The 26,655-nt window shown below is 37.8% G+C and overlaps 1 protein-coding gene across 6 annotated transcripts; it reads right to left on the reverse strand.

Moving 5' to 3' along the window:
- grid2ipb (glutamate receptor, ionotropic, delta 2 (Grid2) interacting protein, b) lies at nucleotides 1–25,316 on the reverse strand. Of its 6 annotated transcripts, none has more exons than XM_056771250.1 (23): nucleotides 24,944–25,310; nucleotides 22,295–22,548; nucleotides 21,887–22,216; nucleotides 21,369–21,523; nucleotides 16,938–17,207; nucleotides 14,133–14,218; nucleotides 12,363–12,432; nucleotides 11,676–11,969; nucleotides 10,724–10,875; nucleotides 10,514–10,639; nucleotides 9,398–9,480; nucleotides 9,170–9,305; nucleotides 8,120–8,433; nucleotides 5,335–6,105; nucleotides 5,166–5,253; nucleotides 4,230–4,319; nucleotides 3,878–4,074; nucleotides 3,638–3,793; nucleotides 3,172–3,258; nucleotides 2,431–2,560; nucleotides 2,202–2,320; nucleotides 1,261–1,425; nucleotides 1–1,155 (listed from the first exon to the last, which is right to left on the reverse strand). In XM_056771250.1, exons 1-23 carry the CDS (start codon nucleotides 25,026–25,028, stop codon nucleotides 1,084–1,086), a joined length of 4,230 nt encoding a protein of 1,409 aa, XP_056627228.1. In that variant the 5' UTR covers nucleotides 25,029–25,310; the 3' UTR covers nucleotides 1–1,083. The 6 variants fall into 6 exon arrangements, 5 of the variants coding, with proteins under 5 accessions (XP_056627228.1, XP_056627229.1, XP_056627227.1 ...); XM_056771251.1 differs by having other exon boundaries at nucleotides 4,230–4,307; nucleotides 9,161–9,305; nucleotides 24,944–25,309; XM_056771249.1 differs by having other exon boundaries at nucleotides 9,161–9,305; nucleotides 24,944–25,309.
- Nucleotides 25,317–26,655: the final 1,339 nt, after the last annotated feature.

Here is a 26,655-nt window from a genome sequence, read left to right on the forward strand (position 1 = left end):
TCAGCAAAAGCTTGTTTATTCAGGCAAACAAAGTGGACATCTCATTAAAATGCAGCAATATGTGGCCCATCCATACTGAAGCCGATATAGGACTGCTCAGGAAAACATTAGGGCCCGTCAGGTATACACGAATACTAAATATCAACTAATTTGATAAAATGGTACTTTAATATAACAAATATTGATACATAAACATTGAAACAGTTCAGTAATACGTTACATAAATAGAAATGCTCTGCTACATGCACATTGTAAGTTCTCATAATAGATGTCTTTGATAAATCATGAAGGTTTCAACACGGAGCTAGAAAAATACAGAAATGTTGTTTAGAAACAGAGACAGGCAAAGGAAAGTCATGCATTCGTTACGAGTTTTGAGATGCAGCATGTTAACATGAGTAGACCTAAGAAGTCAAATAAAGCTACATACCTGGAATCATATTAAACAGAGAGTGTCCTTAAGACATTTAACAATGTGAAATGTTATAACTTACACTCCCCATAACAAGATGATTCATAGTTGAAAAATTCATGTTAAACCTACCTCATAATACTCATGCGAGGTGTAACCATTACCACTACTGACTTTGGGATGAGAAAAAGTAGCTTTGTTTCTTCAATTATATTCCCAAGTAAGAATTACTCTCATAACTGTGAAATGAAAACATACTGTGTAGTTTTTTGTTAGTTTGTTGTTAAAATACTGTTAAAATAAATTTGGCATCAGAATGAGAGGGTTAAACATTCATTCACATTGGTTGTGCCGTGATAGCGTTCCCCTGACCAATGTTTACTTGTGATGGCTAATAAACCATTCCTGGAGTTCTGAACAATAATACCAAAATATACCATCAAAAATACCATATCTAATCTGCTTTATTATATTCTCAAAACAGAATTCTATAATAATTAAGCTGTGCTAATAGACTTAATATAAATATGTATAGATTCTTTATTCTAAAGATATCTCCTAATCCATCTGTCAGATGTATAAGGTCCGTTTCCTTCCACACCATCAAGTTCTCTGTTATGGCACACGGGGATTCAGGGAAACAGCGAGAGCAGACACTGTTAAACCTGCTTTCACCATGCTAGCGGTGACGCTATCCGGGGGCTTCTAGGGTTTTCTGTTCCTTGTATTTCATTGAGTGCTCTCTGTTAAACAAACACAGAAAACTCACTTTGTTTAGCTGTTGAAACGAGGGTAGATTGTGTAATAATATGGTCCGATTCTCATATAGTGAGAGTTTTGCAACTCACCTCGAATTTGGAGATAAATTCAGCGAAGATGCCGAAGAAGGCTTCGGTGGTTGTGACCTTGCTGTCTTCTCCGAAATAAGAAGCCACTTTATTAAACTCGTCCATAGCTCTTTGCTGCAGGGAGTCTAGTGACTGCACGGATGGGTGACAGTTCTCTAGAAAGCTCTTATATGAGGGTCAAGGTACAAAACACAGCTACAAGTTTCAGTTTTTAACACTACACAAACATTTAAACAAAATACAGTTAACAGAGTGTTATAAACAAATTAAAATGGTAAACAAATATCTAAGATTTTATATGTAAGAGTAAAAATAAAACAATAAAAACTGAAACCTTAAGTACTTTTGAACCAGTGTTTACATCTTGTGAAATGGTCTATAGTTGAAATGTACGAGGAACTTCTTATTTATATGACTAAGATTAGTTAATCACATTTAAGTTGTAAAAATGTATTGCGTTAGTTTAAAAGTTTACTTAGTGTATAAACAATGAACTAAGATAAAAGTGTATTGGTATTGCTATTAAAGGGGTGGTTCACAAAACAACAATTCTTTCATCATTTATGTAATTCCAAACCTGTTAGCCTGCAGAACACAAAAGATATTTTTAAGAATGTTGGTAACCAATCAACTCTGGCCCCCATTGACTTCCATTGTATGGACACAAAACCACTGGGACATTTCTCAAAATATCTTTTGTGTTCCACAACAGAAAGAGTCAAATACATGTTTTAAACAACACAAGGGTGAATAAATGATGACAGAACATTTGTTTTTGGGAAAATTTTCCCAAGAGTATATGTTTGTAAATTATTTAACTAAATGATTTTAAACCATTTCTTTTGTCACTATCCGATTATTTCACGAAAATGTCAGCCAACAAGAACATATATTAAATATAGATATATAAACATATGAAGCATTGATGGATTGGTGGATACACTCATAGCTGCTGCGAAATGATCCTCTGCAGTAGCTGGGATTTTCACGCAGGCTGTTCTTATTTCCTGGATTGTAGAGTGAAGGTCACCGAGATCAGCAGTAATGGTCCTCTGATTGACTGTGTGTACAGTAATAATGTGTTTACATAAATCATGACCACTATTTAAGTGACACCACTTATTATTATTAGTGTAATTATGTAAAGAGACAGCTGCACCGATAGCCTACCTTTGGCAGCAAGTGGGACTGTTATGAGGTCACTGGCGAAGCTGAGGAGTTCTGGGAAATGTTGGCATAGTGATTTGGCAAGAATGTGCAGAAAGGTTGACTTTCCATCAACTGTTTTTGTTGTGTTTAGCTGGGGGAGAGGGTCATTTTCATACACTTTTTTTACTTCATGATTTTTAGCATTTACCGTTTAATACACGCTTAAAATCAGACGTTGTAACTGTTAACATTAGATAATGCACCATTAACTAAAATGAATATTTGTATTGACATTAACTAACATTAAAGGGATAAATGAAAATTAATTCTGTTATGAATTACTCAACCTCAAGTTGTTTCAAACCTGTGTACATTTCTGACATATCTGATGCACCATGACTACCATAGGAAAACATGTTTAATTGGAAGTCAAAAGTTTCCCGGAACTGTTTGTTTTCCGAAATTCTTCAAAATATCTAATTTTGTGTTAGACAGAACATAAAAATTATACAATAGTATTTCATACTGTGGTAGTCAATGGTGCCCCAGAAATGTCAGTTGCTAACATTCTTCCACTTTGAGAGTGAGTCATTCATGACAGAATTTAAATTTTTAGTTGAACTGTCCCAAAGATTAATGCTGAAAATCTAAATTGCTAATTGTTAGTTTGTTTTAGCTAATGCATTTACTAATATTAACTATTCCACCTTATTGAAAAGTGCTACTGATAAAAGCAACTGTCTGCATTTGTTGTAAACATACCTCAGTAAGAAAGTTTATTTTGAACCCTGTTGTTTTATTTGTCCTGGGCTGACCATTATTCAGATAATTTCCCATAGCTAAAACAAACTGGAAAAAATAACACACAGCAAGTCATTTCTGTTATTGTAAACAATTTTGGAATACGGAGGTAAAGTGCTTCATGATGCCTTAGAAGAATCAATAATGGTTCCATTAAGAACCTTAACATCTGAAGAACCTTTCAGTTTCCAAAAAGACTCTTTAAAGTGGAAAAGGGTTATTTCAATGATATAAAATAAGAAAGAAATGATTCTTTTACAGTAAGAAGATTTGAGTATGGTTCCAAAAATGGTTATCCAATGACATCACTGTGAAGAACTGTAGCACCTTTTTGTAATAGTGTTGAAATGAAACAATATTTCTGTGATTTTTAATAAATCGAATATATGCGGGGTTATGTTTTAGTTTAATGAAGCAGGTTGTTTACCTCCAAAATCTTGGCCAAGCTCTTGCTGTTTTTGAGCTCTAAAGAGGCTTTGTAGATGCACTCATAAGCAGCTCTCATTTCTTCCGTTTTCTCCTGCACTGTGGTCTTAAAAAGAAGACTTCTGAGTCTGGTCTTATACTCCGGCACAAGCAGCATCTGTACACCACATCCACAAGAATCTATTAATATTTACAAAGAAACACTGAAAAATATGTTTTCCCTTCGAAATCTCAGGAGTACCTGTAAGACGAACTGGTCGGGCTCACTGAGTTTGGCTGGGTCTTGTTTGTAATTCTGAAACTTTTTGACCTCCTCATCGTCGGGGGCGTACACCAGCAGTTGTTTGATGTGCGAGGGTTCCAGCCGCTCCGTTCTCATGGTCATGAGAATTTCTCGCAGCTCCGTCGGCGACAGCTTCAGATGTGCAATGAGGATAGCTGAACAGAATATCCAAACATGGTAAAAGGTGGATTCTCGTCGAGAAAATTCCCACACAGTTGCTTCAAAAACACCCCCATATCCTTCTCCTACATATCTACGTAACTTGACAAAACCTGAATCAATCTAGATGAGTAACCTCGCTCATACTCACAGGCATTGTAGGCCTTTTTATGGGAGAGAATCTCTACCACGTCTTTCTTTTTAAAGTTCTCGGGCAGGAACGCCGTTTCTGGAAGAGAGACTGAAACATTTAATGAAAATGTAAGGATGTGCTCTTCTGCTACCGGTAGTGGAGAAAGTAAATTGTCATGAAAATGAACAGTGAGAAGCCAATAACTGGATGGGAATGATGGAGTCTGAGATACACAAAGGTCTCCATTAGAGATGAGCTGAAAATCCAAAAACAGACAAGGTGATTGAATATAATTTCACCATCAAAATGATAAAAGGACGCCACACACTGTAAAGGATGAAGACAACACTACATATATAGTGCTTTAATGGTAAGGGATGATGACACATACATCAGGGTTGCCAAGTCCATGGATTTCAAGCGGGACTGGGCTACTTTTAAACTTGCTGCAGGTAATCTTTTTGTAAAAAAGTTTTGGAAAAATGTTGTTTATTGGCGCTAAATCTTGATGTGCAATGGAGTCAAGTTATTTCTGAAAAATAAACCACTTTAAAAAAAGTTTTGCTACTTGTCTAATTTACCTAATTTAAATAAGTTAATTCAACACATTTTGCAACAACTTTTTTTTAATTTTCAGTCATCTTACTTAATCCGTTTATATTGGGATTTTTTGTTACATGAATATTATGTGTCGTATTAAAAAAGCATTTTTAAAACTATTCATGATTACAACTATACATTGATTTAAATACAACATTGTGTGTAATGCAAAACAATAACTATAATACTGTATATGTATATTAGGTATAGAAGCGGCATATTTTGTTTTGGTATTTGGTCTGGGTCATTGCACTAGTTTTGACCGGCAATTGTGGGGGTTTTGTGTGCCGATCTGGCAACCCTGACGCACAATCAATATTTTACACAACCATGAAGAATATAGAAAGAACCTACTGGAATTCCTCTGCGTGCCGAAGTACAGATCCAGATCCAGGTACTTCACCATGTCGCTCAGTTTATGATAATCAGGATCGTCTCCCAGCTAGCAAACAGACATGGATGGATCACATGACCTATGCTTACACCTGCACTAACACCTGTTTGTTACGCATCACCAACTCACCTGTCCCCAGATAGTTCCTTCAGAGTTCTCCACCTGCTCCCACCGTAATCTCTTCACGCTCATGTGGTTGTTGTCAGAGGCTTTCGGGCTGGGTTTTGGTAAGGGTGGAGGATCACATGGTGGGGGAAGAGGAGGTGGAGGTGGTGGGGGTACCTTGCTTAAAAGCGTACCTTCATATATTTGCTGGGAAGGTTTGGAATGGTGGATCTGTTGTTTGGGCTGGCTGGGGGGCGTTCTGGTGACAGAGGTCTGCTGGCACTGGTATAAGGATGGGGTGTGATGTCGCATGTGAGTGTGCTGTGTTTTTGCATGCGGAGGCTGAGGAGACGTATGCGGGGAGGACTGCAGGATGGGGTGGGCTTTAGGTTGGTGCAGCTGGAGAACCGGCTGAGCGCTAGGCTGGGGGGAGGAGCGTCGCGGATGGGTGTGCTGGGTCCTGAGTTGGTCACTGATGGGCAGAACTTTGTGCAGATAGGGACGGTTAGTGAGGAAGTGGCGGGGTGGTGGAGGGGGCGGCGGTATAATGGGGTGGTGCTGGAAGGCAGGGGGAGGCTGGGGGAGGTGTTCAGGGGTGATGGGAAGGGGCGAGGGAGGGTCTGTGAACTGGAGGGGAGGCGGCGGGGGCGGAGGACTCTGTGGGGGAGGGGGGATGTGGTCGGAGCCTGATGAGTAGGAGACTGAGGTGGAGTCATCACTGCTGTGATCTTCACTGCTGGCACTGCTCAGTTCATGAGGGAGCATGTTAACTTCTTGTTCATCCTGAAAACTCATCTGGTGATAGGACACAAACAATGGACCTCATTTATGTATTTGTTCATCAAAAGGGATTTCCACAACAGGTAATTATATAAACCATCAGATTTAGCCGAAAACACTTTCCTGGTTGCACTTGCACCACATCACTACTCACCAACATCGAAAAGTCTTTTTGTCATTCAAGTTACATGAAAGTAAACAAATAAATGATGTGCATTACAGCTCAATTCAGAATCTATGTATAGTTAAGGGCACAGCTAGATTAATGAGAGGTCTTGTGTAGTTTAGGCCCATATAAAAGGGTTTATTGTGTTTCAGCTTGCTTCAAAATAGCTTTAATTTGACGATCCTGCTGTGTGCTCTCCAGTGTTGGGTGTAACTAGTTACTAAGTAATTAGTTACTGTTATTTAATTACTTTTCCCTTGAAAAGTAAAGTAAGGGATTACTCGTATGTTTTCTGTAATTTAAATACAGTTACTTTTGATGTAATTAAACTAAATACTTTGTGAAATATATGCGTGTGCAATAATGTAATTGACATCAAAATTCAAAGTCTTACTTTAAAATCTGAGCTCACATATGTAATACTTTGGTCAGTTAATATTATTTATTTGAATGAATTAAATAAGCCGTTTCATGTCTATCCTTGAATCACTAATCTAGGTCGATGTAGGATATAGAAAGTAATTAGTAATGAGTAACTAAATACTTTTTGGACAGAGTAATTTGGACAGTAATCTAATTACACTATTGAATATGTAATGAGTAACTAGTAGTTAATTACTTTTTCAGAGTAACTTACCCAACACTGGTGCTCTCACATGAGAATATATCTTTGGAAATGCAAGTTTGTACTGAATGAAGATTCAAGGATATATAGGTCTGGTGGTGCACAAAGCCTGCATATGGAGATTGTATTAAAGGGGTGCTGCAACGATGTGTCATGCCTTCTTTACAATGTTAAACGTGCTGTCTTCTCATGCTTAACTCTTTCACCGCCATTGACGAGTTATCTCGTCATTTAAAAAAAACGGTTCCCCGCCAAAGACGAGTTTTTATGGCAATCAGTGTTAGTACTGTATTGCAGCAGGTGGCGCTATTACACACCTTTGGGAAAAAGTACAGAATCCCAGAACCTAGAACGTATATGTTTTTAATGATTTGTTCTGAGTGTTATCTGGGCGGAATCTTTGACAAAATGTTAATTATCTCAGCTGTTTAATCAAATTTATGCTTTTTTTAAGAAACCTACCCACATCTACGGAGTGATAAAAAACAAACGAATGAAGATAGAAGAATACGGTTTCTTTTGTTTGAAAGCTGAAATTGTTCTTTCATTTGACATATTGTTTGTCCATATATTCTCTACAGTAAATTTACTGTAAGCCATTAAAGTTGGGTTAAAAAACGCTGGCGTAGGCTGGCAACTTTTTTTTAGAGAGGTTGGCGGCGAATGAGTTAACATGGTCAACTTATCAAAAACGAGTTGGGCGTATTACATAGTATTTATGTGTTCAATACACCCAACGATCATACAGGTTTCCAAAAGTTTTTTTTGACAATATAAAACTGTTTTGTAAAAAATTAGTCCCCTGGACATTTCTCCCGGAAAAGCATGAGGCACGCCCACACAGCAGCATGGGAGCAGGAGAAAGAGCATGCGCAGACATCACTTTCACTTGTGTGCAGGAGAGAGAGAGAGAGCATGTGTTTGTTAAGTTCAGGTGTTTGTTTGTTCACTGCATTTGGGTGATGAATGTTATATAAACGGTGGATATAACGCTATATGGAAACTGATATATGGAGCCGTCACAGCTCTAAAAGATGCCGGACATGAACCGCATATGCGGTGAGTGAAACTTATGTCTGTTTAGTTGACAATGTGCTTTAGTTCAGCTTTTTCATAAAATTCAAATTGACACTGAATTGTCACACCCAAGACCATTTGTGGACATCGGTTTCATTAGACTTGGTGTGATCAGGCCAACATTCAATCTTTTTCAACTCTCTGTGTGTCATGTCACAAACCTCCTCATAGTCGTTCTCTCCTTTGAAATCGTCCACGATATTGACACGGTGGCCCAGCTGCTCGCTCAGAGCGTCCAGGAACTTGTCGGTGTCTCTGCTGCGAGGCGGCCGTGAGAAGGTGAAGAGTTTTCTGCGGTGGGGCAGAGGGCTGGGGGTCTCGTCAGAAGGCAGAGGAGAGGCAGGGGGGCTGTCCAAAGTAACGTAAGGATTAGACTCCACACTCCCCGGAGAAGGAATAGTCTGCTGGTAAGGCTCAAACTGAGGGTCAGGAAAGGATTCAGTCCACGATAGAGAGAGACCTGACTTACGGTTCCCTGTGAGAAGGAAAAGTCATGATAGACATTGTGTACAGGAATATATATTATTATAATATCGTCTAAATGTTTTAGAAACTTTAAGATAAAGACTTAATACATTCTAGGCAACTTCTTATCTTAATCTTAGTTCGCATCTACAGTACATAAGCAAGCGTATTTGCATAGCTTTTACACATTAGTTTGGCTTATTTGCAATGAAGTACACTACATCCCCAAAGGTTTGTAGACACCAGATCAGCCCACTTGTACATTTTCATCATTTCATTTCCACCCATATGTTGTTTATTCTTTATTCAATTGATTATTTTTTTGTGAAAAATTATGTTGGAACATGGCATTAAAGATGCATTTATTGAGGAGCATCAGTGAGATCCGGCACTGATGTTGAGTGATGGGATCAGTCTCACATTCACAGTTCTGATTCATCTCTAAAGCGGTCAGAGGGGTTCATGTCTAGACTTGTACTTGAACATTTTTTTATGGATCTCTTTTTGTGTTCGTGGATTTGTCATGCTAGAACAAAAAGGTCCCTTTGTATAAAAATGTTAATGGTATGACTCGATTTTATGCACTTTTTTGCAATGGATGTAGCTGACAAACCTGTTTATTTTAAGGTAGTGTCCACATACATTTGACCACGTAGTGTATCGTAATAATGTTCCCTGTTTTTTTCTATAGGCACCAGGTGATTATTATGAAGATAAGCAGAGAAATCTCAGAATACCTGCGTTACCGTGTGTGAAAGACTGAGTGTATGTATTATTTTCTGCAAGGCCCATGCCGACAGCCCTGGGCGATGAGTGACTCTGGAGACTGTTGTTGCTCTTCCCGACGTACATGTTCCCAAGCTCCGTGTACACTCCTGACATCTACAGGTCATGCCGTGGATAGATGAGATGAAGCATGATTTAATAACAGCAGTGATGGGAATGAATTTGGATGATTTGTAAAAGGTACCCACGTGGCTGAGATCTGGGGATTCTGGGAAGGAAGTACCATCCCCACACTGTCTTTCCTCCGGAGTGGCAGGATCAGTAAATGTTCCTGAGACACAAAGAGAGTGCCATCCAGAAACACAGCATGTGCATGGAGAAAAGCTGCTTGCCCTTCAGGAGCTACAGCATAAAGAGCCTGAGGACAAGCAGCTTTAGCAGCGGATCTGGGCGGTGGGCGGCTGAGAGGCGTACAGCGCTTGCAAGCAGTTTATAGCTTCGCCTGATAAATGTTTGGTGAATCATAACCATGACCTAGAGCAGTTTAGACTACTTGTCTACCTTACATAGATGACAGAATGGTATGGCTAGCTGAAGAAATCTTACAATGAAATGATGGCTTTCCAAATAGCATAAATAGTTGATTTAACATTGAATCAATTATCATTGCTATCTGTTATAGATTGTGTTTTATTTAAACTTAGCAGTCTATACAGTATCTGTTCTATATAATCTTAACCATCCAGGGTCCAAAATTAACACTTTAGAGAAAGAACGGAAGTGAAAATAGGTCATTTCTGGAATTAGGTATACATGTATCGGAATAACTGGCCACTTTTGTTAAATTAAAGAAGGAAGGAAATATCTAACTTAATAAACATTTCGCTGCTGTCAATCTGAAACCTAATGTCTCCATATTTCATGATTTTTATTTTATTTTTTGCCTTAAACCTAAACAAAAACTAATAACGCGTCAGTTTCACATAAAACTAATACTAAGTTATGATTAACTGTTCCAATCTTCGTCAATTTCAAGTTCAAGTTTTATACTTTATATTCCTTAAATAAAAATAAGGGCACTACTCTCAAAAAAGATTCAATAATTACCCATTTTTATGTTATGGGACACATTATAAGTCACATTGTGTTGGTTTTGTGTTAAAGGTATTAAAAGGAGACACAACGTTTATTAACACAAAATGTGTTGTCCTTAACTAGACACAGAGACAGAGGGTGTTCCATTAAGTACAGATTTAAGATTGTCAATTAGAATTCCTCTACTCCACCATTGGCCACTTTAGCAAAAAGTTAACTTTGGATCCTGTTTATTATTAATACATTGTGACAGCAAGAGAATGACATACCCATTCCGAGGTGCGTGCCGATGATGCAATCATCCGAGCTTCTCTCCCTACCAGTGTTTTTGTGAGAAGAACCCGACACTCGCATGGAGCTACTGCGTTTGTGTGTATCTGGAGCAAGTTCTGGCTCTGCATGGATACAAACACAAACTCACAATGCATTCAAGACAGAAAACCTCTACAGATAGGTGATGCTGTGATGTCATTGCTAACCTGCGCTTTTAAAGCCCAAGAAGCGGGCGATTTTGTTCTTGCAGTGTTCCTGTTCCTCATAGGTCAGCAGCTGGTAAATGAACTGCCAGATCAGCTGCTTGGCAGGTGTGTCCAGCACTGGAAACACATCCACGATGAGTGTGTCCACATTCCTGTTTACATGCAAGAGAGAAAAAAAGCATTTTAGAAATAATTGAGCCGCTCCCTGAGCGAGAAGTCGCATTTATTAAATCTGGAAAAGCCCACAGATTGTTTCTCATTGTTTATCAGCGTCTATTTAAGCTCGAGGCTGAAGCTATTTTTGAATGCTTTTCACATTTGCCTCGCTACTGCCAAACTGCAAAAAATACCCTGCTGCCGTAACAGTGTGCTGTGACATTTGTAATAATATGGAAGGATAGTTACTGGTCTAGTTTGCCTATGAGTGTTAATTGGCTCCTTTGCCTTTAATTGGATAACACATTTGCCATTTATATATATATATATATATATATATATATATATTTATATGTTTATATATCTATGATGAGTTTGGTTCCAAAATGAGATAACTCCATATTTTTATTTTTATCACACTGCAGTTGGTTTGTTTTGATTTAAACCATAATAGCAAAAAAATACAGCTTGTTAAACCCAATAAACCACAATAAAAACATGATAACATGATACATAAAAACATGTTTTTTGAACATTTTGAGTTACCTCATTTTGGAACCAAACTCTTTGTATATATATATATATATATACATACATTGTCAAATGTTTATTGGTCACTAAGCCACAACTACAAAATTAAAATGACATCCTCCAATTTAAGCATTCAATCAAAAAACAGCCTAATTAAAGAAAATGATCTACCGCTGTGGGTAAACTGAAATTACACAACATAGAGTAACAAAATATGACAAGTTGATCACAACCCAAATACAACTAATAATTAGTTTCGTGTGACCTGTGCTGGAAGAAGGTCTCCAGTGCTTTGCAGATGGTGTATCTTTCTGGTAGGGTGAGGAGGTGTTCAAGTTGTTGGCTGAAGGTACGGCCACGGACCCGTATGCTGGGGGGCAGGATCTCAGCAACCCACTGCAGTGAGGTGAGGGCCGGAGACCGTGAGCGAGGAACTGTGGGCGTGTCCTCTGGCTCTGAATCTGACAGAGGATAATCTACCGGACCCTCCTCCACCACGAGAGAGGGCATGGCACCACTGCCCTGCAGCATGGACACCACCTTGTCATGGGAACAGTTCCTGTACATCAAATCGACAGGAGCAGTAATGTTGTAAAAATTGAAGAAAAAAACATAGTGATTATTTCCACAGCCTGGTGGCATTCGCTAAATGAAATGAAATAATACTGTATATATCGACTGTCACAGGCAGTATAATTTCACAACCTCCTCAGACCCCAGAGGGCAGTATAAAGTAGAGCACTTACAGTGTCTAATACATGGATGTGCTTTTGAGCACTGCTGAGAGACAACTGATTTACATTTGATTCCAATTGTTTGTTACGATTTATGTTCTTATATATACAATGACATTTGAGATCTGGAAATGCAATAAATATTGTTACTACAGTAGCTGTTGTAATAACACTTTAGGTTGTGTAACAGTCAAAGCATCACACAAAAGCTACCACACCTCATGTCTAGTCCATTGAGGAACAATATGCGGTCTCCTGGTTTCAAGCCACAAGCCTCAGCTGGACTTCCTGCAATGGGGAAAACATGGTTTGGCACTGGAGTGAACCCTCAGATAGACACAGTAAATAATACAGTTACATTTATTTATACTGAATAAAATGGATTGTAATTATATTTGAAGTGATATTAGCAAAGTATATGTGTCTTTATATAGACAATATATAAAGTATAGAAAATATTTACTATATATATGGTGTGTGTGTGTGTGTATACTGTACATACAGTGAATAGTATTATTTTAACTTGCTTACTTTGTTTGATTTTGAAATGATATACATGAAGTCAACCGAGTATTAACTGTTTGTGTATGTTTTGTAATGTTTTATATAAATAAAGACAACAGAGTTAGTTTCCCTAAATAAAAATCCAATACATTTTCGCCCGGAATTAACATAACATGACAGATCTATGTTTCTGTAGAAGACAAATGACTGAAATTAACAGCAAAAGTGGAGAAACAGCACAACTGAGAGTGTGATTTAAGCAAAGATGTTCTGACTTTCAAATGTGAAGTGACGCAAAGTATGTTGTTCCATTCTCGGAATTTGGGCTCTACTATAAACCATCCAAGTGCACACACACACAGAGCAGTGAGCAGCCATTGCTGCGATGCCCGGGGAGCAGTTGGGGGGATCGGTCTCACCTCGTCCGTGGTATTGAAGGAGGAGGAGAGCGCTGAACATTCACTCCCCCGCCTATAAACCCTGCTGGTACTGAGGCTCGAACCAGCAACGTTTGGGTTACAAGTCCGAGTCTCGAACCATTAGGCCACGACTGCTGAAATGGTTTTCCATGCTGTGATTCATCACATTAGAACAGGTGTGGCTCGTGGACTTTATTAAAGAATCCAATAAATGCCCATGTAGAAAATGCTAAGAGCATCAATTATACACAAAGCCAATCTACAAGTCCTGTTGCTTATATGTAATCCCGCTGCGCTGCGTAGCTGCTGGCAAAATAAACACTTAAACGCTTAAAGGAGTCTAATCTGTTTTCTAATATCACGATCCTGGTCTCCCACTTTGTTTTCATAAGCATCCCGACACGGGTGGCTGAGTCAGTGTTAACCAGCCCCAGCACAGGCCTGAAGTGGGCGATCGTCGTCATACAGATGCTCACACACTCATCCCCCTCTCTTCAGCTCAGAAAACACAATCATCCAGACTTCAACACAAGCCAACCCAGTGCTTGCCTCATTAATACAACAACCACCTCCTTCCTTCTTCACAATGATCTAAAAACACTCAACTCCCCAACCAATCACTAATCCCAGCTGCGCTTGCAATCTTCCTTTTTATTATATCCTATATAAATCCACTCTTCCCCTTTCTTTACTCGGCTGTGGGTGTCATCCACACAAATTGACGTATAACCTTGACGTATAAAATTGATGTATAACAAAGAAAATACAATACAAGAAAGTACATTGCTATTATAGCTTCTATAGATTATGCACGATCCCTGTGTCATAAATCATTAAAAGACTGCAAGGTAGTTAGAAAGGCATTTTTAAAAGTTGTTTTAGGTCAAATACAAAAATTCTAGATCTGTATACATGGCTGATTTTATTTAGCGAGTCAAAAGAGAAAAACATCCAAAGACTCAGATTCACAGCTCTGAGGTTCAGAGCTCTTCTACTATGATCAATAATGTAAGATACAGTAGCAAGTGTTTAAAGCTACACATCATCATAACACATTGCACACACCTGCTATTACAGAGTCGATCCACACAGGGGCGTGGCCTCTCAGAGTAAACCCAAAACTCTTCTTACCCCTGTACACACGGATGGTTCTGCAGGAAAGTTATTCAGAGAGAAAAGGAGAGAAGAGTTACTAACTGTATGGGTGTTAAATATTCACATTTCATATACTGTCGATTGTGATGGTCAAACTCATTGCCACAACTGTGACAGATGAGGTAAATTCCCAAGGGGCTGCTCTGAGGTTTACAAGGTGATCAGAGTGGGGTTGGGCATGTTGGTACTTGCTTATTGGCCCAGCTTAAATGCTCTCACCCCACAGCCCTCTCAGTACCTCAAGTGTCCCTTCTTTGCCATCAAACCAGAAGTGTGTTCCTTGTAACTCTTAGATGCTTATAGATGGTTAATGCTTATAGACGGTTTCATCGGATGGGGCTAGTATGGCTGGGAAGTGGCTAGTTATATAACAATTTATTTTCAATTTATTTTAGTATTAATGTATATAACAATTTTATTGTATATTAATTTTATAAAAGAGGACAAAAACATGTACATCAATCTCAAAGGGGTGCTCTACCAAGAGAGTAAATCCAAATAGAGACAAAAGTCGGCACCACCATATTTTTGGACCTCTGGTGTGCCACTTTTTTTTTCAGTATTTATATTAATTATATAACATATGATTGTATAGTAAATGTATAACATTTACTTAAAACTACTCGTAAGTAATTGATTTGTTACAGGGTCTACCATAAGTTCAGTTTGAGCCACATAATGGTTGTGTAGTTTATGTTGAAAGTGTTAAACGGCTTCTGGAATGAGCACTGTCGAATCCTGGCCATTGGACAGTCAGTATACTCCCGTCCCCAGGCTGAGACATCATGGAGAGAAGAGATATCATTTACATATCATTTAGATGCAATATTCCATTAAAAATAGTTGTCTATTTTGTCAATTTGTCAAACTGTCAATTTCATAGTCAAAATGTAAAAAGAATATGGTGACACTGAAGATAAAATATTATTTAATTTGATATCTTATATAATTATATGACACATTGTTTAGACGTATTATCTATTTTTCCCTGAACTGAAAAAGCTAAATAATGAAATTCAGACAAAAATTCTGTTTATAGATTAAACAAAGCAAAATTCTTGCTTGACATTATCAGAAAATTTGATCTAAAATGTATTCAAGCTGTCACCGAGTTAGTACAATTTAAAAAGTTCTATGTACCATTTAGATACAGATTAAGTACCAGTGATACCAATTTGATATCAATGTGTGCTTTTGAACTATACTATAACAAACATAATATATATTAATAAGAAGATCCACCCGTGCCTTTACAATGAATGGGGAGGAGTGCAACTCAATATGACCGCTTTAGGAAATTTGCTATTTAATTGTGATTTTGCCAGCAATTTTAGAAATATCTGACTTCAACCATTCAAAGAGATAGGAGACCGCCGAGTGGCACGACATATGTACTCTTTAGGTAGAAGGGTGTACTTTATAAAAGGGTAGCACCCCCGTGATAGATTATGATCCCAGTGTCATTTGTTTACCAGAAATGTCTGCTTAAAACAAAAACACCACAACTCCGCACAACAAACTGCTCAATCTGAGCTACAGACTACAGTATTCCTCTGTAAAACATGTGATACACCAAAACTTTAGTTTGTAGGTTAAAATTGTTATTTCGATATTTTCCACAAACACAAATTTTATTAGTTTTCTGAATCTCCCCCTTATTTCAAATGCCATATATCCAAAATGTATACAAAAATATGTCCTACAACAGGTAAAAAATGTCCAACCATATCGAAGCATGAAATAAAGCTGTTTTAAAGGAGGTCGTTTCTCCGCTTCTCACAGAGAGCATGACATTTTATTATAGATTATAGCCTCAGTGGTTGCTGTGGCAACACCTCAAGGCGACACTGAAATCGTACTGTAAATAGAGATAACTACACGCAGCTCAAACACGTTCTTCTTGACGCAGTGCAATTTTCATTAGGCCTGTAAACAAACATTGAAGGCAGATTAGAAAGACGAGGACCGACAAAAAGCATGTGAAAAATCGAGAGAAGAGCTCTGTTTGGATATTACATAAGGACCGTACCAGGAAAGCATTATTTATTGAAGAGCAGACGCTTATCAGATGAAGATCATGGTCTACATGGTGATAAAACATTAAATCTACTCTTCTCATAGTGTTTAATAATCTAAAAGCTAAACCTGACACTTCCTACTATTTTATATTAAAAAAAATCACAAGGAATGAATATCGAGATTTGACAACTGTCAATGTCAAGTATGGACATAATGCCAATATCTCGGATAATGTAGATATACATCAAAAAGGTAATATCCGTTTAATTTCTAATATTAAGACGGTATTTTAATTATTTACATCTATATGTATGTATTTGGTATGTAGTGATTATACACACCAAACACTTAGCCGGTGGATCACCATATGAAAAAACGCACTTGTAATGTACACAATATGTCTGCATGCGTTTGTATGACCATTTCTAAGTGGACTCATTGAGGGATGGCATGAAGCACACAAACAAACTCAATGATGCTTCTCTCGCCACCCACACATGAAACCTCCCACATCTCACACAATGTTATGTGCGCATGATGAGACGGGGTACACTTCCTCCAGCAAGTGCTCACGGACAAAATGATCCCTTTTAGACCAGCACACAATTCAACTAAAATCATATACTGTATACATTTACCAAGGAGTAAGACATATCAACGTGTAATATCATCATACATGAGATGCAAGATACATACCTCTGGTTGACTCCGGTGGTGTAGTGGCTGGGAACCATGGTGGCGCTCTTTCTAAGGCAACGCTCGGGTTGGGCCGGGTCATCGCCTGTGTCTCTTGGCACAGAGCTGGCACGCTTGGAGCCGTGTGGACGCTCGTGGTGGTCTTGACTCCGGCTGCGACGCAGCCTGTTTTGGGGCTCGGACAGGCTTTTGCTGCGACACATGCGGTTCAGGAGACTCTGTGACACGGCCTCGTCGAAACGCTGCCGGTGCTTCTTGGGAATGAAGATCCTGGCAAACATGTTCACAGGAGGGTAACAGAAAACAAGAGCTCAAATCAGCTACGAGAAGCCATGAGGAGATTCTTTCAAAGCTGTAAGTTCAAATCAGTCCGTTTCCATCAGAACCCAAAGAAGAACCTTCAGAGCAAACAGGTCCGTCGGCTTTGTTGAAATGAAGAAAACCAGAAAAAGGATCTCTTTGACTCTTTGCTCAAAATCCAACAGAACTAAATGTGATCACATTCACAGAAGTCGTGAGGAGCTCAAACATGTAACAGCTTCTGCGCTGGCTTCATCTGAAACTCCCACTCCAGAAGCTCTGATACAGATAGCACAATCCAGCAATAGCAAAGGTGTGGGAGTATATCTCACTGCTGCCTCTCTCTCTCTCTCTCTCTCTGTCTCTATCTCTCTCTTTCTCCTTCCCTAGCCTCTTTTTGTTGCTGTCCGTGTTCTTCTTCTCTAAGAACATCACGTCTCAGACACAACAACAAATTCATCCACTTGCATTACTTATGCATTAATCGAACTATACTTGTATTGAGGTTTTTATTCAGCGTCAATGACTGAACAGAAATGGCAGACAGGACACAAATATACTTTGAAGAGTGATCCCATCGCCTTTATATTAAAATGTAGTATAAAAATAATACTGTGTATGTCATAATTAAATGATGTGGACAAGCCTTTTATGCCGCCCACCAGTGTAGCTAGAAAAAGCCTGAATGAAAAGCCTGAGCAAATATAACTTCAGCAACCTCAACAAGTGTAACGCTTGCGTAATGACGCCTGTTTTGTTTTCCGAAGGTGATGTACTGACATTAGCATTTGAAATTGCGTAGATGTAATGAAAAGGACATTCATGTCCTGGTACATGGCACAAATTCTTTCAAAATCTTTGCATTACTGCTTTAATCAGGCTAATGGGTTATGACTGCCAAATGAATGCATAATGAACGGAATTTCTTTTCTTTTCCAAAGCTATTATTGAAATACTTAATATGAAATATTATTTTTAATGAAGGTGGCGCATAAGCTCTCCTGTTGAAAAGTATTAAATATAATATAATAAAGTATCATTTAATATAGTATGGTATATTATAATTCTAGATTTATTTATTTATATTTACCAATAATTGAAACGATATATAAATATACATTTTATATTTCATATTTTTTCTTAAATCTACAGTATATTCATGTATGTGTATGTGTTTATACAAAATAAATATATGCACAGTACACAAACATATATTATGTAGGCTTAACAAAAACCATTATTCTGGATGCAATTAACCGTGATAAATCATTTAATAAATCACCACGATAAATCGTATGAGAGCCTTAAATATAACATAATATACATTACATCTCAACCGATCAAATTACTTCATAATTCAGTTTTGTACACCCTACAGTACTAGTCAAAGTAAACGGTTAAAGCACACAGATTCGACGCAACAGAGCACACAAAAACACACACAGATTCTACAATCGTAAGTGTTGAACTAAAAATAAGATTTAAAATATATACAGTTTCACAATGACATCTCTCTCTCTACATTGCTTGAGTGACAGTATCGACTAAAACACGCCATTATACAATTCTACAGTGCAGATTTGCCTAAGGTTGACATCATTATGCTGAGAGGGGCATAATTGAGTTTATTAATAGCCGCAAAATAGTTGAAGCTTCAGACAGCAGAGACGAATTAAGTAAACTATTAAGAACCTTAAGAAGCCACCACAAAACTTATTGAAGCAGCAAAGTACCACCATGATCTATTGTGAACTTTTATTGACATCACATCACTGAGAGCGACAGCAACCTTGAGCTTTTATGAAAATTCTGGATGAAATGAACAGTGGCTTTGCGATGTGTAATTCATTTTGATGGGTTTACAGATGGTACCTGCTGCTTTTTAACCAAATAAGATTGGCATCTACATAAGAACACATCTATAACAGATGTTACTCCAGTGAGTAAACCTGTTTTTATGAGGAGCAGGAGAGTTATACAATCAAACTAGCAGCAATTATACAGAATATACTGTTATTAATAAGCCACAGTGATCTCCAGTATATCTTTCAAACGCTCAGACAGTACATTTGATATAAAAGCACTTCTAGAAGAGTGCAAACACTGTGCACACCAAGCTTTTTTACATAAGTAGCAAACAAATATGCTCAATCAATAAAATGAAACCGAGACAGATTCAATGATATAAACGTTTCATTAGAACAAGATCCAAGGACTTACCGAAAGCAACCCATCTTTCTGTTGTTGTTAATCTTGACTCGGAAAGCGGATGAAACAAGTGGCTTTTTATGAAGACAGTACAGGGTAACATTTTAACCCAGAAGGATGTAATTGAACATCCTTTCAGTCACTAAAAACTCTTGACTGCTAACTATCTAGGGAGCACTGCCGCTCTTCAGTGACCTACAGAACATCAGCACTGAATAATGAGCAGAAAATCCACTAGATTCGCCGGAGGAGAGAGAGAAGGAGAGATAATGTTGTGGAGGAAATAAAGAAGTGTCTAATATACTAAGTCAAGGCCAATCAATATGAGGCTTACATGAGATAAATGATATTAGATTATTTACTGGGAAGTGTATGACTAATGATCAGGAGAAGTATTATTTCATTTCAGGATATCAACTGTTAAACAGTATGTGTGCTCAAAGTGATATTGTATCTTTGCCAGAAATTTGTCATATGGCCAGCAAATACATTACTGTTTACAATCTATAATTGATGAAAATAAATGAAAACTTAGAGAATGCCAGCACATTTATTTACATGCAGGTGTATGTTATGTGAACAAGACAAACCCAAATCAAATGAAAAAATCATCATTTAATATTCTCCTAAATATTAAATAGAGAGAGCAAATAAGAACTTTTGGTAAAGTCTATTGCGTCCACGATATTTCTCCAGGTAGAAAAACAACAAAGAAATCTCACAAAGGTTTCAATTAGATCACAGGGGATCTCAAAATTGTCACAAACGGTGCTTAGATTGCCAAGTCGGCAATCAAAAGTCAATATTATTGAAGATTTCAATATGAACACAAATGTTTCTCATCCGATTTACCTAAATATGAGTGTGCTATTAGTACACCTTCAAATAAAAAATAAAAAAGCTTACTTTCAGTATACTTTTTAGGCACTTCTCAAAATTATTCTTCATGTACATCTTAGACAAAAGTATATAAACTTAAGTTTTTGCATTTTCAGATTTTAATAGAAGATTATGAGTTTGCATGAATTTTAAAAAGAAAATGACCCACATGGATAAGATTTTTGCTATAAACGCTGAAATATTTCATGAAAAAATAAGAATTGTCATTTTTAATTTCACTGGGACTTTAAAGCAAAACAATGGAGATGGTTCACAGAATATCATAACTGCAACAACATATACTATGTCCACACCAGTTGCCTACAGAAGACAATGCTCGGTAACACTTCACAATATGGTTGTATTTGATAAAATTACTTAAAAAAAATAACAAATCATAATTGGTATTGTTAGTTGATGTCAATAAAAAATGTCATGTTAGTTCATGATGCATTAATTCATTTTAAAAATGTATTAGTGAACGTTAAAATTAAAATAAACTGACCTTAATAAATGATGCAGAATCATTAATCATTGTTAGTAGATGTTGGCCAATGCATGACCAAATATAACCTAGTGTTGCCATATGCTTTTTGTTAACAGAAGCTCAATGCCGAAATTCCTGTCCAATGCCGTCTAATGTTATTGACCCATCGGCATTAAGACACTTCACTGCTAATTGTGTCAGCATTACAAATTAGAGGTTTAGAAGATTATCAGTCCGCATGACACAACCAGATGGAGTCACACCTACAGTATCAGTTGGGTCATTGGGTCATGCTAGTTAAGAGGATTATTGACCCCAAAATTACCCCCCAAAATTACCCCAGTTTCTGAACTTTCTAAACCACAGTAACAAAATCTAAAACCTGATAAATTGTCTAGAACTATTAACATATTTGGATGTAAACGAAATTGCGATGCCCCCTGGTGGCCTCAAACTGAACTGCAAGGCTAAAGATGGTAGATAAAATCATCTGGGTCAGAGAGAGAGGTTAAAAATGAATGAGCACTGAAGGTGGCAGATGGAGTTGCCATGGCTACCTGATGTTTGTGATGAGCTGTTGCTGCTCCTCGGTTGTCAAGATGTCAGGGAGAACAGAAGCAAGCCAATCCACCTTCCTCTCAGCAGCGAACTGTTTCAATACTGCAAACAGCTTCTCCTTTACCTCTGGCTCCTTTTTTAAAATCTCCTCAACCTGAAACATGAATAATGGCAAAGTTTACTTCCCCAATACTGTATGGCAAAGTCCTAAAAATGAATTTAAAAACTAAAGTCACCAACAGAATTAGTTCAATATCTTAAATGTTTTTCCCAGACAGCAATGAATAATAGAGAGTAAATTGATTTTATACATTTTTATCAATATTCAATTTTATATTTTTCCTGAATGCAACAATTATTTTTATTTATTTAATATATCATTTATTTATGATTACATTTGAGATATTGTATATATAAAAAATACAAATTGTGACCAGGTACATCTCCTGATATTTAAAAAAGCAACCCCTGAGCAATAAAGCTTTACTTCAGGTTACTGAATGACACATGACCTCACCCTTCTATTGAACTCCAAGGCCTTGTGTTTGCGGTCCTGACGCATGCCATCCGTGCCTTTCTGAGGTTCCTCCAGGCTGCCGCTGCTGCGTTTATGTCGACCCATACACAACACCCCCAGACGCAGCGTTCGGCCCTGAGAGGCCTTGATTAAAGCTGCTGCCATCTCATGGTGCTTCACAGGAATCCCATTCACCTCCATGACATAATCTCCAGCCCTGAGACCACTGCGACCAGCTGGGGAGCACGGGGAGCAATCCTCAACCAGCAGGGGGCAGTCTCCAACTATGGTGAATCCGAAGCGTCCATCAGGGCCTGGAGTGACATCCATCTGCAGACAGTAAATAAAATGAAACAGTCATTCCCTCAGACAGAAACAGAGATAATATATATTTGAAGAAATTCTTACCTGTTGGATGCGAGAGACTACTCCTATGCTGGGTGGGATGTTTCTTTGTAACTGGGCCAGGGCAACGACCTCTTGAGCATTGAGGCTTGAAACATTCTGGCCTTCGATCTCCAAGACCTGGTCTCCAGGTTGCAGGCCAGACAGGTGAGCACTGCTTCCCTCCTCCACAGTTAGGATGTAGCTGGGTCCATTCCCCCCTATCTGAAAGCCAAACTCCTCTGGCCAGCACTGGTTGGATGCTGGCATTGGAAGGACTGTGAGAAAGACAGAAAGACTCGTGTCATGTGGTTTTAACTGGCCAACCGGGCTTAAGTGTTTGATCAACCTGCTGAAAACAAGACATACTCATAAGTACACAGAAAATGGTCATCTCACATCCAGACATGCCTAAACTTTGGTTCAACTAAAGGTTGAGATGAAATTAGAATTTCAGAATCTATTCCCATCATGAATTGGAAATTAAACTGACTACACACCAAGATGTAGAATTAATGAAGAATTCAATTTAAAGAGGAATAGGAATTTATTAAACTAAAGGGATAGTTCGGCCCAAAATGAAAATTCGGTTGTCATTTACTAGTACTCAAGCTGTTTCAAACTTGTATGTACTTGTAAATTCTTTGTTCTGTTGAACACAAAAGTAGATATTTTGAAGAATAAGGGAAACCTAACAATTCCGGGGCACCATTGGCTAGCATAGAAGTTGTTCCTACTATGGTAGCTAATGGTGCCGCAGAACTGTTTCGTTACAAACATTCTTCCAAATATTTAATTTAACAACATTTATAGACGCCTTTACTGTAAGAATACATTGTGACACGTTTTTTTTTAGCTTAGGTGGAGGCAGAAATATCCCCCTGACCTCATTACTAATGCTACGTAGCACGTAGCTTTTTGACAATGACTAGAAAGATCCAATTAATTCCTAACATGTAAGGTCACCCACTATCTAGGACCGCGATTATTTTTGTTATAAAAGTTAACTTTAACGCAAGGAACCTGGTCGACCTGTATGTTCTCACTTAATGGATCCAGGGACGAACTGACAGGATTACCCTGGAGGAATTAAGTGGCCTGACATCTACACCTAACTCATCAGACAGAGAAACCAAGCGTGTATAGTAAAGATAAACTGAGAGTGTATACATCTATAGATGCATGTGAATGCGTGTACTAACACACAGTGGCAAACATTAGCAAATGCATATACTTTAACACAAACCTGACTCATAACATGAGCCATCTCACTGTTCCATCTCCCTTTATAGTAATGCACTTGTGCAACTGAACAAATAGAGATGACAAACAGTTTACTTTATTTTGAGTTTCTGGCCGATAGTTAACTGCTAGTTGTATAACTAACAAAGTTTTATTTAGCAGATCCTATGCCTTCAAAAGTTGACACTACGTGAAAAATAACCTTGTTCCCCAGTTTCTGATGTGGGCATACGTGAGATGTTTTTAGATACATAACCAAATCGTAATCCACACCACCAAAGACAGTAGTTTTTTCATCTTAAATCGAGCATTTTTGATGATCGTTTCTGTTCAGTTAGCTCGAATTATCATGTTTAACACGCTGTCATTAATGTTTTAGTTTGGTAATGGCAGCAGGCATCTGTTAAAATTTTTGTTGGACTGAAGATATTTACGTTTACAAAAACTTTAAAAAGACATAAATAACAAATTTAACAATACGAAATAAAAAATAAATACATTGCAACACTCATTCATCATTTAACATTTTGATTGAAATATTTAAAAGATTTCTTAAAACAATTACCTAAACATTGGGAGTCTGTGAGACAGAATTTTTATTTTGGGGAGAAATTTCTCTTTGACATTAAAAATCACAGTCACAACAAAGGAAGTTAACTGGCCTATTACAGAAATAAAAGAGTCAAAAACTAATATTTTCTTAGACGATAACTTGATAACTAGGCTATCTTGTAGGCCTGCTTCATGTTGTTTGGTTCCTTTTTGGAGAATTAAAGCATACTGGGAAATAATGTGTTCTTCCCCATAAATAAATAACATGTTCTGTTCAATCCCTTTTAAACATTGGAATTATGAGCAATTAGTAATCCTTTTATTTACATAATAACCAGCATTTTTTTTTTGCACGAAAGCAAAGCTGTCCTTGTCGTCCTGGTCACCCAGATCTGAACAGTGCACCACCTCACTAGTACCTCACTTACTATATTCCCTTACTCCCAGACACAATTTTTAATTTTTAACATAATTTTTTTATTTCAGCCCATCACGAAAAGACAAAGTAGTACATTCTCACATAAAAAGAGTCTTAGCCTCTTCTAAATGTGGAGTCTCAGCTGACACATTAGACCTCCCAGTATCATTGACCTCATTGAAAAGCAACAGAGGCTCCCAAACCATCTGATATCTGAGTACAGATGTGCCTGAACGCAGCATCAGCAACATGAGACGAAGCCAAGCATGTACTCGCTAGCAACAACAGAACATATAAAATGCAGATTGACCCAAGATTGTCATCTGACCCGTTCCATGCACTGCCTAGATAGCTACAATGAAATTCCTCACAGCATTTACCTGCATGCAGATCCAAATGATTTTAAATGTGCTGGAATAGCGTTAACTGTCCATTTATCGTACAGAAGCCATGCAACTTACAAATATCTTTTGGTGGATTGCGAGGGCCCGACTTGTTCTGCCGTAAGGAGTACCTCCCTTTCTTATTCTGAAGAAATTTCTTCATTTTGTTGTAATTCAACAAGTGTCCAATGGAGAGGTCAAAATGTCCGGTCTGAGTCCTCTATCAAATTGAGATCCTCCAGCCGCACCTCACCACTTCAGGGGAACCGCCTTTAAAATGTCCCCCGTCATTCCTTGGCATGCAAAGCATTGTAACCTAAAAAAAGAGTGCCACAGCATGCAGTGCCAGTACTCTCATCTCTGGGTTGACTCTGCATCTCTGGTTGTTCTGCCTGCAGAGCTCAAATCTAGAAACTGGGACACCTAGCACAGTTCCTTGATGATTCTCTCTCCAAAAAAGGTAAAGTGAGGCCCCATTTCTCTATAAATACCCTCTTCCTATACTCTCTCTTCTAGCTGTCTCTCCAAGGGACGAAAAGTAGCCCAGCGTCAGCTTGGGGATCGGACAGGACGATGGTGGATAATTAGAACGTCTGAATGCACTGAAGAGCGCAGCAACACCTCTTTGAACAGGAGCAGGGCCTATTAAAGCTCTTGCTCTGGATTAGACAGATTAAATGCTGCCTCTCAAGATGTCTCGTGCCACATGGCAGGGATTCACGCTGTCATCTATCCGGGGGGATTTAAGAGAAGGATTGATTTACTGAAGGAGTTGAGGTGCAGCTCAGGAGCGAGGGTCTTCCAGATGGTAAATCATAAAAGTAAGCACGCCGCAGGGAAAACACATGACATAACTGTGCTTTCACAGTAACAGGGTTACATACAGTATAAACGTCTCAGATAAACGTTTATTTTAAAGGCTTAAGCAGAGGCAATTTATACACAGGGCTGAAATAAATTATTTAGTGCTAATGCTTGTATGTCCAAACTGTTTCTCATTCAACATCTCAACTTACCTGTACAGTACAGCAGAAAAGCAATTGTGTATATAGAATGAATCACAAAATACATATATAACATTCAGTATTTGTGAATGCTTTTCCTGTTATTCTGACAGTAAATGACATATACTCATGTGCTTTAACTGTAATCTAGAAATTGCTCATTATTTTAATTGAATTAATCTATAGACCTTTTCTACAAGTAAAAGTATAATCAATGGGAAAGGTTCAACCAAAACATGAATGAAAAATAGATAACACATATGTTATCTAAGTTATGATACATTTGTTATTTGTCTATTATTTTAAACATCTATAGCAGAATCCATAAAAACATAATTACATAGGTTTACAAATTGACACATACCTTGAAATGCAGTCTCTCCTTAGTTTGCTTAGTAGAGTGTTAGTAGAGTTGAAGGGCTTTTGTGCTATACCCTTCCTTTGAGACATCACCACTGTAGTCTCTGTGCAGGTCTGTAACATGATAACTTCAGCAGGCAAGAAAGCCAAAGCCAACGCTCAGTTTAAAACATTAGGCCTTCAAGGTACTTGCGAACGGCAAAACTATTTGTCAAACTTTTGTTTAGTATAACAGCAGTATTTTTTTGATAAATGATTTTAGTTCATGAGCAATTTATTGATTAGTCAATAATATTAAAACAATTATAAAACAACTATATCTTTTATTTATATAAATAACCCCCGTTATTTCAATGTAGAAGATTTTTTTCTAAGATATTTCGATAGAATGAAACAACATCAAACACATAACATACAGGAAAAGTA

This window comes from Triplophysa dalaica, chromosome 17 (assembly GCF_015846415.1).
Source record: "Triplophysa dalaica isolate WHDGS20190420 chromosome 17, ASM1584641v1, whole genome shotgun sequence".
Classification (NCBI taxonomy): domain Eukaryota; kingdom Metazoa; phylum Chordata; class Actinopteri; order Cypriniformes; family Nemacheilidae; genus Triplophysa; species Triplophysa dalaica.